Source organism: Pyrus communis, chromosome 1, assembly GCF_041283825.1.
Source record: "Pyrus communis isolate YQ-2024b chromosome 1, ASM4128382v1, whole genome shotgun sequence".
Classification (NCBI taxonomy): domain Eukaryota; kingdom Viridiplantae; phylum Streptophyta; class Magnoliopsida; order Rosales; family Rosaceae; genus Pyrus; species Pyrus communis.
Genome location: NC_142565.1, coordinates 13,543,556 through 13,560,102, shown reverse-complemented (window position 1 = coordinate 13,560,102; position 16,547 = coordinate 13,543,556). Strand labels below are relative to the sequence as shown.

Genomic DNA, 16,547 nt, shown 5'->3' with positions numbered 1-16,547 from the left:
CATTTCACCATCATTGCCGCTATCATAACTGTCACTACATTGGTACAACTTTGCCACCACCACCCCCCTTACTCTCACTACAACCAAACCCATCTCGAGTATTGCCACCACTACCACCTTCAAACACCCCATTAGGTCATCACTACCACCGCCACCACTAGCAATGCGCCCACCAAACCACCACCACTAACGCCATTATCATCGCTATACTATTGTTGCTACCACCATCTCACACAATTTCTCCTTCACCTGTATCACTTTCTCTAGTTTTCGTATTGGGTAATGCTAGAGAAACCAAATTTCTAAACCAAATTTTGTAAACCAAATGTTGTGGATTTTGATAATTGGATTATTACTAAGTGTTGACTAACATACTTATTTTGTGTTGGTGACACATCATTTGGTTTGAAATTTTGGTCTCCCTTGCATTACTCTTTCTTATTTAATGTTGTCTGATACCGTTGCTAGGGAGAAAAGAAGCCGACAACTAGCTTTTCTAAATTTAATGGAACAGTGTGCTTTCTTTATTGTTTACTTGTTTTGGTCTTCCGGTATATTTCAAAAATGTTAATCTTACCATCTACTTGTATCACATCTCTAAGGCTTTTTAGCTAAAATGGTCCCTGATATTTGCATAACACATCACTTTGATCCCTGAGATTTGAAACCAATAGAAATCGTCCCTAAGATGGTCCACTACCAATTATTTTGGTCATTCCGTGCAAAATTATGTTAAATAAGGATCAAAAGGACAAATATACCCTCAATTTAGTAAACAATGATTTGACAAAATTAAGGGTATTTTGGTCATTTTATTCTTATTCAATGGAGATTTTTCATGAAATGACTAAAATAATTGATGATGGACAAACTCAGGGACCAATTCTATTGATTTCAAATCTCAAGGACCAAAATGGGGAGTTATGCAAATTTCAAGGATCATTTTAGCTAAAAAGCCTATATTTAATACAGATGAAACCCCATGGGCCCTACCTCTATAAGAAATATGATACAAATAACAATACAAATAGATAGTAAGACATATTTTATACAACAAACTAGGGGTGCAACTAGGGCAGGTTGGAAGGTCAACACAATTCTAACCCAACTTTTACAATTCGGGCTCAGGTTCGGGTTGAGTTTCATTCGGGTTCATTTGGGCTCGGGTTTAATTGTGTTAGGGTTTACTTGGGTTGGGTTCGGGTCACCCAACATTTTCAAGTTTACTCTTGTAACAATTTAGTTTCCAAGAATTCCTAAAAAAAATTAAGCCAAGTAGCATTAAAACTAGCTAACTTTAATTTCATAAACTAATCTACTATAAAGCTTTAGGATTTAGAGACTACTGGGCTGACTAACTAAAGCCTCTTATTTCCTAAAAGCTTAAGTAATTATAAAGGGTAATTTATTAAAAAAATTATTAGAAAAGACGTTGGTTTTCACTTGGCTATAGTATAAACATTAATTGATATGGGTTACAATCTGGTTAGACTAGGTTTGGTTAGTTGGGTTGGGTTAGGGATGGAAGGGCAAATGATCAACCCATCTCAACCCAATCAATGAACGGGTTGGCTTGGGTTCAAGCAAGTTATAACGAAAAAAAAAATCTACTTGTTCGGGTTTAAAGTCGGGTTGGACATGGACGGGTTCAGATTGGCTTAACCCAAGTTCCACCCCTACAACAAACTATGAAAAGATGTGTGGACCATGTGAAATGTGGCTATGAACACTAACACTTGAAGATATAGTATTAATTTTGTAATTATATCGGTATTCTGTATGTACTTTGCGGGACAAGACTTATAATGTCTCCTTGAATAAGTGTATATTTCTTGTTATTGATAAAAATCTTTTGCATTGTCAAGTTTTATTCAAAACAATTTTATATAGGTGTTGTTATTGCCACTCTAAAAAACTTATTGTACACTCCTTACAATTGAATTTTTCTTATAAAATTGAGAAAGTTTGAAGTGCACAATGTGTTTTTGGAATGTCAATAACATCTTTTTATTTATATCCAAACATGTTTGTCTGTATATATTCTAGTTGCATATGTGGAAAACAATATTCAGAGGCTTTTTGATAGGTTGTGTAGCTTACAGTTATAACCCACCCCAAAAAATTTATGGCATCGTCCTGAAGTGGCATTTAAGTATCTTCATTCTTAAGAGGTTAGCTAAGAGCCTAAAGGCTTCCACAATGAGTTGGAAAGTTGAGTGTGATACCAATAAAGAAATCTAAGTAGACTAGAAAGTGACACGAGAGTGATTCTTTCAATGTATTGGAACTCACGAGTGTGATTCCTATACAATAAATGACAAGAGTGAAAGATAACTAATCACAAAAGAATAGTATTATTCACACACTCATTTTTACCTCTCACTTACCCTTGTTAATTTTTCGCCATTGATATTGTAGACATCGAAATTTCGGTGAAATGAATGTTGACCAATAATTAAAATTTCAACGCTCACGTGTCACATAAATTTTACATGTAGCGTGTGACTCAACGAAAAATCGAAATAAATTGGAAAAGTCATCAAATAGGACACGTGTCAATACCTGGCAGAAATGATTTATTTCATCTGATTATTTAATTCCAAAAATCAAGTTTTGGAATTCTATAAATAGGAAGCCAAGGCATTCATTTTGAGGAAGAAAAAAAAAGAAGAGAAAAAAAGAAGGGAATTTACATCACACCAAAACTTTGAAGCCTTGAAACTCTAAAGCTCTCAAGCAAATCCCGAAGGATCAAGAAAACACTCTTTGTTCTTCGTCAAATCCTCCTTCAAAGGTCAAGCCCCAACAGCCCTTGAAGAACTTCCACCAACTCAAGATCAAGCCCCGACGGCCCCTTGAAGAAAGTGTTCATCATCCGTTCATCCTAAGATCAAGCCCCAACGGCCCTTTGGATCAACAAACTCAACAAATCCACACATCCAATCGTTTCTTCAATATTAAGCCCAAAAGCCCTTGAAGATCCGCTCATCCATCAACCTTCAAGATCAAGCCCAAAAGCCCTCGAAGAAATCCATACACCCAGTCTTCAAGATCAAGCCCAAAAGCCCTCGAAGATCCGTTCATCAACTGTTCATCCCTAGATCAAGCCCCGACGGCCCTTTGGATCAACAACTCATCCACAAACCTACACCCTACGAAGATAGAATCAGAGGATCAAATTACAAAGAGATTGTAACCCCAAAATCATTAAACACAAAAATATATTTTGTACACGTATTCTTGTTTCTTGTTTTCAGGAATTTTCCGTGTTTACAAATTTGGCACGCCCAATGGGACATCTCTACCTCTCATCTCTATCCTCAAATCATCGAAAAACGCAAATGGCATCAAGAAATGATCAAGCTGTTCCTGCAATCAAAGCAAAGAACAAGAACATCATCGCCGCAAGTGGTGATATTTCGGGCATCATAACCCGAAGTAAGGCAAGAGATCTTTTTGCCGCGGCTTCCGCCCCTGCATTAACTCTGTCAAAGGAACAAGAGCACCTGAGGTACGAGCCTGTGATCACCATAGCCTCGCTAAAGGCATCAAGGGGGGAAAGCCCGAGGAAATACTCAGAGTCCCTACTCTCTGACGCTGATTCGAGCGGCAGTACAACCATGCAAGCCATGACCACTGGAGCAACTTCAATCGAGGAGCAGCTAGCTCAGATGAATGAAGCAATCGCAAAGCTCACACGGACTGTGGAAGAGAAGGACTTGCAGATTGCCGCACTTGTCAACCAACTAGATGCGCTGCCCGACGTGAAAGTCGACCCAAATGTTGGCCTATTAAAGAAAGAAGTCGACAAAGAAGAGGAGCCACCAGCGGAGAAAGTTGAAGAGAAGCCGAAGCTAAACCAAGCAATGACATCCATGAGATCTCTCTCTATCCAGCAGCTACAGAAGATGATCGCAAGCACTATCAAGACACAGTACGAAGGAAGCTCGCATGACTCCGTACTGTACTCAAAGCCTTACTCCAAGAAGATTGATGCTTTGAAGATGCCAAGGGGTTATCAGCCCCCAAAATTCATGCAGTTCGATGGAAAAGGCAACCCGAAGCAACATGTCGCCCATTTCATTGAAACTTGCAACAATGCTGGGACAGAGGGAGACTACCTCGTCAAACAGTTCGTGCGTTCGCTGAAAAGTAACGCTTTTAACTGGTACACTGACCTCGAACCTGAGTCTATCAACAGTTGGGACCAGCTAGAAAGGGAATCCCTCAACCGTTTCTACAACACTCGTCGTACTGTAAGCATGCTAGAGCTGACCAGTATGAAACAGTGGAAAGATGAACCTGTTGTCGACTACATCAATAGATGGCGCTCCTTAAGTCTAGATTGCAAAGATCGGCTTTCTGAAACCTCTGCCATTGAGATGTGCGTTCAAGGCATGCACTGGGGGTTACATTACATCCTCCAAGGCATAAAACCAAGAACATTCGAAGAGCTAGCAACTCGTTCCCACGACATGGAGCTGAGTATCACTAATCACGGGAAATAGGAGCCGATTACTAACTTCAACAAGGATAAAGTATTCGCCCCAAATGTAAACAAGACCGAGAAGAAGCCTGCTAAGGAAGCTTTCATCGTCAACACTACCCCCATCAAGACCTCCTCAGCGCCCATCAAGACCTCCTCAGCGCCCATCAAGATCTCCTTCAAGAAGAAAGCAAAGGAGATAAAGACAAGTGAGCCTTCTCGCACCCAAGACAGATACAAGAGCACCTTGAGAGAGTTGGAACAGAAAACTTACCCTTTTCCTGACTCTGACATGGCTGCCATGTTAGATGACTTGCTGGAAAAAAAGGTGATTGAGCTACCCGAATGCAAGCGTCTTGAAGAAATGAATCGCACAAACGATCCTAGGTACTGCAAGTACCATCGTATTGTGAGCCATCCTGTTGGCAAGTGCTTCGTTCTTAAAGAACTCATCATGAAGCTAGCACAACAAGGGCAAATTGAGCTCGACCTTGAGGACACGGCCGCAACGCATACCACTACAATTGCGTTTGGATCGTATAATCCTGTGCCTCTCCAAACGACACCTGACCGTTCCCGTGAATGCTCAAGTTGCACGGCACCTCCTACACAACCATCACTGGAGAGAAGCGACCAAGATGCACATGCTGATGATAAAGAAGGATGGATATTGGTAACCTACAAAAAGACAAGGAAACCAAGACCACGAGTCATACAGCCAAAGGTGGAACAAAGAAGAAATCACCGCGGCCGCAACAATGCGAAGCCTAAAAGAAACATAAAGCATAATAAAACAACATATGCTAGGGAACCTATGGAGCAGAAGCCACGCATTCCCGTTTCCTTGCGTGAGTACTTCCCGAATGACTTTTTCCAACAGTGCACTACTGTGGCCTGTCACATGGTTGAAGTAGAAGTAGAAAAGCCCTCAAAAGGCAAAGCTATCGCCACTGAGGTAGAAAAGACCCTCACACCTGAAGAAGGTCTGCCAACACACTTTAGCATCAAGGAAGCGCTACCATTGCCAAAGAAGATGCGAAGAGCACTAGCAGCAGTCCTGGCAGGTCCCGGCGACCACGAAGTGCGAGAAAGTAACGACGAAGGCTCGAAGCTTCAGCCACATGAATGTGCCACATGTTGTGCCACCCATGACGTAATTAACTTCACTGACGAAGACCTACTGTTGGGATCAAAGCCTCACAACCGTCCTCTCTTCGTCTCCGGGTACATAAGGGAATACAAAGTCAACCGCATGCTTGTGGATGGTGGGTCGGCCATAAACATCATGCCAAAATCAACAATGACCATAATCGGCATCAAGGTGAATGAACTATCCCTGAGCCATCTGCTGATCCAGGGTTTTAACCAAGGAGGACAAAGGGCGATGGGCATGATCCGAGTAGAGATGACCATGGGTGAGCTCAAATCAAGCACGATATTCCACGTGATTGATACAAGAACTTCCTACAGCTTGCTCTTAGGAAGACCTTGGATCCACGCAAATGGGGTAGTGCCGTCCACCCTTCACCAATGCCTAAAATTTTACCGAGAAGGAGTGAAGGTGATCTAAGGTGATACCAAGCCATTCACCGAAGCCGAATCACACTTTGCAGACGCCAAGTTCTACATGGATGAAGACATGGTACCCGAAGCCCTTCCGGAAGATATCAGATCCACGGGCAAAGCAGCACCTAAAAAGCAGGAGTGGCAAGTCATGCCTAAAAAGCAAAAAGAGCAGGCCGTGCCATCTTCAAGCAAAGACGATGACGAGTTTGCTAAACCTGCAACAACCAAAGGGAGTAGGATGCCGTCAGAATGACCGAACGCACCCATATTTCGATATATCCCGATGTTAAGAAGAAAGAATGGTCAATCTCCATTCGAAACTGGAACAAGAGAAGCCGACACACAGTGGCACGCGGATAATCTGAAGTTGCTCAAGACAAATGCAGTTTTGCCTTTGACACAGCTAGGGGGTGCTAAGGTCGCAAGACTACCACAAGGCTTCATAAAAGCTCTACCAAAGAAGGTGGAATCAAGCTTTCTTCCAACCAAGAGGACCGAGGAAGGTTTCGACCCCAACGCCTACAAACTCATGTCAAGGACCGGGTACGACTTCGCTTCTTCTGCGGTGGCTGGAAAGAAGGTTTCAAACACTGTCAATGACGAAGAACGTAACCTCACCAAAACTCAAAAGAAGTTGAAGGAGCATGGTTACGGAGTTGACAACAACAAAGCCGGACTTGGTTTCACACCAAATGCACTTGTGATGATTTCAAACAAAGCGAAAAAACACTAGCGCTCAACACATCAGCGTGAGCATTGAACGAGACCAAGAAGAGCCTAAACCCTCCCCTCGGACGTCGGTCTTCGATAGGATGAGCCATTCAAGCTCCAGAACTTCAGTGCTTAATCGCATTGGTGGTCAAGACCGAACCTCTGTCTTCAAGAGGCTTAACGACACCAGACAATCCTTATGCCAACAAGCTCGAGAACACAGCACTGAAGAGGAGATCCAAGATGTTTTCCACATCACGGTTCAAGAAGGTAAAGAAGACGAAATCCCCGAGGAAGATGTCACTGCTGCACCACCACAGCTCGAAGATGGGGGGCAAGCCACGGTCGATGATCTCAAGGAACTCAACTTAGGTACAAGCAAGGAACCAAAGCCTATCTTCGTAAGTGCATTAGTAAGTACAGATGAGATAGAGGAGTATTATCAGCTGTTGTTAGAGTACAAAGACGTCTTTGCCTGGACCTACAAAGAAATGCCCGGCCTGGACCCTATCGTCGCTGTTCATCATCTTGCGGTCAGGCTTGGAACACGACCGATAAAGCAAACTTAAAAACGCTATCGATCTGAGCTTATCCCACAAATCGAGGTCGAGATCGACAAGCTAATCGAAGCAGGCTTTATTCGAGAAGTGCAATACCCTAAGTGGATCTCCAACATCGTCATTGTCCTTAAGAAATCAGGACAAATACGTGTTTGCGTAGACTTCCGGGACCTCAACGATGCTTGCCCAAAGGATGACTTCCCCTTGCCAATCATTGAAATCATGGTGGATGCAACCACTGGCCATGAGGCATTATCATTCATGGATGGCTCTTCTGGGTACAATCAAATTCACATGGCCCTCGAAGACGAGGAACTAACAGCCTTTCGTACTCCAAAAGGTATCTACTGCTACAAGGTGATGCCATTTGGTCTAAAGAACGCTGGAGCTACGTATCAACGCGCAATGCAGAAAATCTTCAATGACATGCTACACAAAAACGTAGAATGTTACGTAGATGATGTGGTGGTTAAGACAAAGAAAAGATCAGACCACTTGAAGGATCTACGAATAGTGTTCGAAAGGCTGCGAAAATACAACCTCAAGATGAACCCGTTAAAGTGTGCGTTTAGCATCACCTCTGGAAAATTCCTCGGCTTCATCGTTAAGCACCGTGGTATTGAAGTAGACCAATCAAAGATCAAGGCCATTCAAAGCATGCCCGAGCCAAGAAACCTGCACGAGCTGAAAAGTCTACAAGGATGGCTAGCCTTCATCAGACGCTTCATCTCCAACCTCGCAAGGCGTTGTTAACCATTTAGTCACCTCATGAAGAAAGATGTTCCATTCGTATGGGACAAAGCATGCCATAATGCTTTTGAAAGCATAAAGAAATATTTGTCAAGTCCACCTATCCTGGGGGCACCTGTGCCCGGGAAACCACTCATATTGTATATTGCTGCTCAGGAAAGTTCAATTGGAGCACTCTTGGCGCAAGAGAATGAATCCCAAAAGGAATGAGCACTTTACTACCTCAGTCGAACTCTCACCGGCGCTGAGTTGAACTATTCCCCAATAGAAAAGATGTGCCTCACTTTGGTGTTTGCCATTCAGAAACTCAGACATTACATGCATGCTTACACCATCCACTTGGTTGCTAAAGCCGACCCTGTCAAATACATTATGACTAAGCCAGTCTTGACAGGGCGACTCGCTAAATGGGCTTTGCTTCTTAATCAATATGAGATCATCTACGTCCCAGCTAAAGCCGTCAAGGGACAAGCGCTAGCAGACTTCCTTGCCGATCATCCAATCCCGGCTGATTGGAAAATCTCAGACGACTTGCCTGACGAAGAGGTGTTCTACATCGATATTTTCCCGACATGGACGATGTTCTTCGACGGATCCGCACGAGCAGACGAAGCGGGGGCAGGAGTAGTATTCATGTCGCCACAAAGGCAAATACTACCTTACTCCTTCCAAATGAATGAGCTATGCTCCAACAATGTTGCTGAGTACCAAGCATTGATCATCGGGCTCCAAATGGCGATCAACATGGAAATCACAGCTCTTGAGGTATATGGCGATTCCAAGCTCATAATCAATCAACTCTTAACTGAATATGAGGTGAGGAAAGATGATCTCGTCCCATACTTCCGGCTAGCGACCCAACTGCTACAAAAGTTCGAAGCTGTGACACTAGAACATGTGCCAAGAAAGGAAAATCAAATGGCAGACGCTCTCGTCAATCTAGCCTCGAGTATGACACTAGGAAAAGATGAAGTTGCAGACGTGCCAATTTGTCAAAGATGGGTGATTCCGCTCGTTAATGAAATGTCACTAGATGATACAAATGTCATCTCGGTACTTCCAGTCGATGCTGAAGAGTGGAGACAGCCGCTGATCGACTACTTAGAGCACGGAAAGCTTCCAGATGATCTTAGACATCGTTCCGAAATACGTCGACGAGCACCTCGCTTCCTTTACTACAAAGAACACTCTACCGACGCTCTTTTGAAGGAGTGCTCCTGAGATGCCTAGGTGAGGAAGAAGTTAATCAAGCCATGGAAGAAGCACATTCAGGTGTGTATGGGGCACATCAGTCTGGACCAAAGCTACATTTCCGGCTTAAAAGAATGGGTTACTACTGGCCGAGCATGGTGAATGACTGCCTGGAACACGCCAAAAGGTGCCAAGCCTGCCAATTCCACGCCAACTTCATACATCAACCGCCTGAACCATTACACCCTACAGTTGCTTCATGGCCGTTCGACGCATGGGGATTGGACGTTGTAGGACCAATTACGCCAAAGTCATCTGCAGGGGAAGCTTACATCCTAGCTGCAACAGATTACTTCTCCAAGTGGGCTGAAGTCATACCTTTAAGGGAAGTAAAAAAGGAAACTGTTGTTCGTTTCATCAAGGAGCATATCATCCACAGATATGGGGTGCCTCGCTACATTATCACTGACAACGGAAAGCAGTTCTCTAACCGACTCGTGGACGAGCTTTGCGACAAATACAAGTTCAAGCAGCACAAGTCTTCCATGTATCATGTTCCGGCCAACGGCCTCGCGGAAGCATTCAACAAGACGCTGTGCAACCTCCTGAAAAAGGTAATCGGCCGAACAAAGAGAGACCGGCATAAAAGAATAAGTGAAGCACTTTGGGCATATAGGACTACACATAGGACTCCTACCCAAGCTACACCTTATTCTCTCGTATATGGCGTAGAAGCTGTTCTACCGCTTGAAAGTCAAATCCCCTCACTAAGGATGGCTATACAAGAAGGCTTGACTGATGAAGAAAATGCAAAGTTGCGCCTTCAGGAGTTGGAAGCGTTGGATGAGAGAAGGCTCAAAGCTCAACAACACTTGGAATGCTACCAAGCACGGTTATCCAAGGCATTCAACAAGAAAGTCCGCCCAAGGTCTTTCCAAGCTGGAGATCTCGTGCTGGCATTGCGTAGGCCTATCATTACAACTCATAAGACAAAAAGCAAGTTCACATCAAAGTGGGATGGACCCTACGTAATACAAGAGATCTACACCAATGGCGCTTACTTAATCATGGCAGAAGACGGGTTGAAGATCGGCCCCATCAACGGCAAATTTTTGAAGCGCTACTACCCCTAAAGCAAACGCACCACGCTCCTGGCCCGCAAGAGCATAAACTGTGTACGACAAAATCATCATCAAAACCATCACTCATTTGAACTACGTTATGACTTGATCTCTTCTTTGGAAGAGTACGTAGGCAACTTGAAACTTCAAAACTTCAAGTACAGTCACATCAAAATAAATAAATAAAAAAAAAAAAAAAACACTTTGAAGAATAAAGAGCAAATTCAAGAATGCAAACATTTTATTGCTTTAAAGGAAAAAGTCTGATTACAAAAGAAAAAAAGGGCAGAAAACACTACTCGAAAACTATGTCCCTAACACTAAGGAGGCGGTCTTCAAGCAAGCCTTCCAAAGCCTTCAAAGTCTCTACCTCGGTGAGAGACAGGATGGGCAACTCCATAGCCATGTCTTTCTCTTGTTCTAGGCGTGAAATCTCCTCTTGGCATTGAGAAAGTGTAGCTCCCTGATCCCCGAGAACACTTTCAAGTTGTGATGCCTCGCTGCCCAGCTGTTCTTGTTCTCGCATCAACATATCTAGACGTACCCGGACGGAAGCTAAAGAAGTCTCTGTAGATTGATAATCTCCCGAAGCAGCTTGCTGAGAAGACCGGGACTGGGTTAGTGACAAGTCTATTGCAGCAAGTTGGTGAGCTCTAACATCTGGACTCAACTTCTTCAAGGAAATAACACGCAAGGAAGAATACTCAGTTGAGGCGGCCATAATTTCAGCAATTTTGATCTTTAAGGATGAAGAATCAATGTTAAGATTGTCAATTGCATAAATAAGTTTCGACAAGTCCTCCTTAAGCAACGCAAGGTCCTCCGATGGGCATTTCGAAATCCTCCCCTCAATATGGCTCTTGATATCCATTGCCGCACGAAGATTGATGCGATGAATAAGCTGCTCAGTACCACTAAGGTTTGGCCCTCTCAGAGAGATCTCAGAGCTAGCTGGCAAAGGTATAGAACACATGACGGGATCTTGCATGCCTCCATCTACACATGGCAAACTTGCTAAACTTGACGAACTTGGGATAAGCTCTGTACCAGGTGGATCCCCAATCTCCTCGCCTGTAGGTAGGTCGCCTCCAAATAGCATCTCCGTATAAGAATAAATACCTGTGGTCGCCAAGTCAAAAGAACAAGAAGGCCCAACCTAAAGAAAACAAAGAAAGCTGTTAGAAGCAAAAGCTAGAACAATGAAAGCAGAAGAAGTCATAAGAGAGGAGAAGATGCATACGTCTTTCTCAAACGACACACTGCCATCGAGTTGAGGGAGCCTAAACACTTCTTTCTTCTTATGACGAAAATTGACATCGCTATCGGCCTGAGCGCCTTCAAGACGTCGCTTGTTTAAAACTTGTTGAGCCTGCCGCCGCAAAATAAGTCCATCTTCGTGCGAATCAACTTCATCACCAGCCTCTTCAGATACATCCAGATGTTGAGAAGACAAGTGTGAACATTGAGGGACTAAAACCACTGGTCTATCTTGCAAAGTAGCAGCACTCGCGCAATCAAAAGATATCAGTTGTGTAGGAACCACAGAACACCCCTCCTTCAATACATTAAGGTGTGAATGAGAAGAATTGGTACCACTTGCCATCCCCAAATTCTCATAATATACCTTTGACCACCAACTTACGTAAGCACGGGTTACTGGACTACTCTTGAACTCGTCTTTGGCCGGCAGGGTGACAGAAGCATTTGTACATGCACGGGTACAAGACTCCCAACGCATATACACGGCTTGCAAGGAGTCTAATTGTTTTTTTTCCTTCAGCTTGCCTGGCACATGTTGGACAAAACCAAATTGCCTGCTGAAACGGTGGGGACTATACGGCTGAACAATGCATCGATCTTCTTGCCGCAAAGAAACATACCCTGAGCGAAGACTTATAAGGTAAGATAAGTCTGAGAAGCGAAGATGCGAATCGTCCATGATGCCTCGCCGCACCGAGCCAACTCTCGCCAGATAGTCCATCTTCAAGCCTTCGCAGCTTCTAAACAGTGCTTGTGCCTGGGAATCATCGAGGCTCTTCGAAGAAAGCACGCCAGAATACTTCGTCATCAAAGGCCCTGACTTGTTTAGAGTTGAAGAAAAAAAATGAGTACCGAAGTACTCACCCAACCAACCATACACATAGTGGTAGGGAAGAACCGCAGCACGATCTTCAGTGTTTGCTGAGTTCGAAACAACACTCAAGCCGTTATAAATATTGGCCAAAACCGGGATAGCAAGACTGAAAGATTCACCTGCAGCCATCTTGCTAGCAACTTTGAAAACCTCAGGACGAACAAAGTTGACGTCGCCGATTGGAAAAACAAACTTACAAAGCCAACAAGCTAAGAAAACAGCTAGGTAAGATTCTTCCACATGCTTTGATGCTATGCCAAGGTCCTCAAACGCTCTCAACTCGGCAGGGGAACGGCGCCTAGCTGAACCAATGGCACCAGACGGATATGAGTCTCCCTTTGGCTTAGTGGTTTTGTTGCAACTTCTTCTCTTCGAGGACTTCTTGTACCTTGTGTCCTCCCAATACCAGAAGCGGATCCATGAAGAAATTTTCACGCCTGATTTACTTCGAGCATCTTGGGAAAGCTTGTGATATGCCCAAAATAAACAGCGACAACTCGCAGGCAATCCTCGGTTATTGCAGAGAGAAAGTTCCTCCGCACTGGGAACGACCTCGTCATAAAACTTACCTTGGATTGGCAATCCCCCTATCTTGTGGAGATCCCAAAGTGAAATTGACATCTCTCCTTGAGCTGTATGAAGCGTGTTAGTCGCTGAACACCAATGCTCGAAGAACGCATGAAGGACAGAATGATGGAGATCATAACTAAACAAAGACGCATACACGGCATGGTAAAGGCCTATGCTAGTAAGCACATGTTTAGATCGGCCCAAGACATCTTCAAGCCACTCCCAATAAGACTCATCAAAAACAGCTTCTCCGGTAATCGACAAGGCATCATTCCAAGCCATAGCTCCGCTGCGGATGTGATCTCCGAGAAGCTTAAACGAAGCCGGATGATTGTCACGAGCATGGTGCGAAGGGTTCAAGATAAGAATCCCCGGTGTGCACGCCTCCTTCTCCGTATTTGATCGAACAAAGTCTGCCACCCTCCAAGATACTTCAGAAGACCACGACTTAATATGCATGGAGTTGTCTTTTGTAGGAAGAGCAAGCGCCTTAAGGCCAGTCAGTGGGGCGTAAATCTTCAGCGTTGTTCCCCTATCTTGCGAATCATTTTCCTTCACGAGAATGGTGATGGTGTTGCTCTTAAAACATTTGAAAAATACCATGACCGCAACAAAATAAAAAAATAAAAAAATAAAAAAAAAATAAAAAACAGCCACAAAACTTGAACAGCAGGACAACAGACAGTGCAATGGTGTGCAGCGAACAATGCAGCGATGACGGTGCAGCAAGCAGCAGCAAGAGGCACAACAACGTCACCACCGAGGAAAATTATGATCAAAAGGCACTACACAGTATAAACTCGCTGCAGTCTTTTGCATAACCTCACACGGTAAAAGTGACACACTGCAACAAGCTCCAAGCAGCGGCAAGAGGCACGGCAACGTCACTACCAGGGGAAGACTGTGACCAAAAGGCATTACACAGCAAAATCCCTTTGCAATCTTTGCACAACACCACTCTTTCTACACCACCAATTTATGCGTTCCTGGGTTCTTCGTCGGTTTGACAGCTTCAACCTTGCAGCCTCAACCTTCTTATAAAGAAAAAAAAAATGACGATGTAGAATAAAAAATAATAAAATAAAGTAAAAGGAAATGATGATGTTGGGAAGTAATGATGAAAGTAAAGAATAAAAAAATAAATAAATAAATAAATAAATAAATAAATAAATAAAAAAAAAACATCTTTGGTGGATTAGTGCCACCGAAAGCAAAAAAATAAAAATAAAAAAAAAATAATAAAAATAATAAAATAAAGTAAAAGGAAATGATGATGTTGGGAAGTAATGATGAAAGTAAAGAATAAAAAAAATATATAAAAAAAAAACATCTTTGGTGGATCAGTGCCACCGAAAGCAAAAAAATAAAAAAATAAAAAAATAAAAAAAATAAAATAAAGTAAAAGGAAATGATGATGTTGGGAAGTAATGATGAAAGTAAAGAATAAAAAAAATATAAAAATAAATAAATAAATAAATAAATAAACATCTTTGGTGGATCAGCGCCACCGAAAAAAAAAAAAAAAAAAAATCTTTGGTGGATCAGCGCCACCGAAGAAGAAGAAGAAAAAAAAAAAAAAAAATTTCTTGGTGATATATATGTTTTATCTGTATTTAGCACAATACACTGAATAAAATAAAGCATGTCCATTGATCTCCGAGAAATTACAAGTGCGTACAAAAAAAAAAAAAAAAAAAAAAAAAGAAAGAGAAAGATCGAGCTTTCACAAAGGTTGTTCACGTGAAGCCCCACTACTTGGCAGAACTCCAGGAGCGGGAGGCATCGAAGATAGATTATTCGAGGCCTCAATACTTGGTGGAACGCTGGATGACCCAGGAAAAAGGTGCCTCTGGAAATAAGCCGCAAGCCTTTGACGGTCACTTTGAATCCGACCTTCAGATTCTTGCAGCTCATCAAGCTTCCTCTTCATGCCCGTCGAATAGTTATTTGCAAGCACGTGCAAACTTCTATTCTCGTGCTTAAGCTGTTTGATCTCTTGCTTGAGATTTTCCACCTCTGCCATCAACGATTCAACTTGACGGGAGCGAGTAAGTAGGCGTTGGCCCATGTTGGACACAGAGCCCACAAACTGAACGCTGAGAGCTAGGGACTTTTGAACGGCCAACTCATCGGACCGTCCTGAAAGCAGCCTACTATCTTTAGGAGTGAGGAGGTTCCTAGCTACTATCGTAGCTGTTGTTGCATCCGTCATCATGGGGTCTTCACCTGTAAGAGGACCATTAGAAGATAAAAAAGACGGGCACCATACCTTAGCCTAACACGGCGTAACCGGATCACTGCTGAGACTCAAATCTAAGCAAATGTTCGATGGGTTAGCCATTGTCAAAGGGTTAAAAGAGAAAGGTGGATGGAGTAAAATCAGAAAGGGCCGAAGACGATTTTCACAAACGGGCGATCTTCAAAGTATGCATGTTGGAGGTGATCGATACCTCTATAAAAAGCCAAGGCAACACGACCACCGATTCAAAAAACCGGATTTTCCTGCGTGAAGTTCGGCGACGCTTTTGCGGCTTTTCAGATAATGCGTTCAACTTTGTCAAAAGATCTCTGACAAAGTTGAAAACACGTGAAGGTTATCATCCCAACTACACGCCTTTGCCAACAAGCGTGGTGACAGAGCCGCACCCGTGACTACTTTTTCGAAGAGGCGCTCGCTCAGAAATCGAAGAGACGCTTGTTCAAAAATCGAAGAGACGTTTGTCGACAAGGGTAAAAGAACAGTACCACCACTGGCTATTGGGAAATCCCTATATATGTCGACCTTCATCTTTTATGGCAAGGCAGACATGAAGAAAATGCCCAACTCTTCCTCACCTCTGAGGGCGCACTCCCAGCAAAGCCTTTCGAAATACTCAATTTTTTTCTTCATCCCCAAAGATGATACCAGATGCCTGGAGTATAGATGACCCAGGAGGAAACGATAGATTGAAGCATGTGCTGATTCATTCACCGCTTCTTCAAAAGCAAAGGTATCTCATATCATCAAGGTCAAAAGCAAAAGTATCTTATATCATGCTCTTTCCTTGTCTTTTTCTTTGTCCTTGTTCTTACTCGCATGGCAAAGTGAAAGAAGCAATCAGCCGGCACTTGGAGTCAGTCTTTCGATCTGGAGCCGACTGCCTGGAAGCTATTCCCTGGTTGCTTACCTAGCGTTGCTCTCGAGTAGTCATCTTCAACGGTTGATACACTTCCAGAGAAGGGACCACTTCTGCAAAGGGGAGCAAGTAAGGCAAGTGAAAATGATACATTGAAGCATGTGGAGCCAAGCAACAACTGCATATGCTGAGCTATCCTCTAACCCTCTTCAATACGAATTGGAGAGATTGAACAAAGAAACAGAAAAAAGGAGTAAGCTCAGACCTTCGGGGGAGACCAAAAGAATCCTGCTGCCCAATTCAAGAGTAGCACAAAGGAAAATCAACAATTGGAGGAAACCA

General features: G+C 43.3%; 1 protein-coding gene across 1 annotated transcript; it reads right to left on the bottom strand.

Moving 5' to 3' along the window:
• Positions 1–10,680: 10,680 nt before the first annotated feature.
• On the bottom strand, positions 10,681–13,692 carry LOC148699211 (uncharacterized). The gene is made up of 2 exons (XM_088698403.1): positions 11,626–13,692; positions 10,681–11,541 (listed from the first exon to the last, which is right to left on the bottom strand). The coding sequence occupies exons 1-2, from the start codon at positions 13,690–13,692 to the stop codon at positions 10,681–10,683; spliced, it is 2,928 nt and encodes a 975-aa protein (XP_088554529.1).
• Positions 13,693–16,547: the final 2,855 nt, after the last annotated feature.

Excerpts from the sequence above, each read along its gene's own strand:
- LOC148699211 (XM_088698403.1), bottom strand. The coding sequence starts at position 13,692 with ATGGTATTTTTCAAATGTTTTAAGAGCAACACCATCACCATTCTCGTG. Across the intron at positions 11,542-11,625 it reads GTGTGTCGTTTGAGAAAGAC|GTTGGGCCTTCTTGTTCTTT; the intron begins GTATGCATCTTC and ends TGTTTTCTTTAG.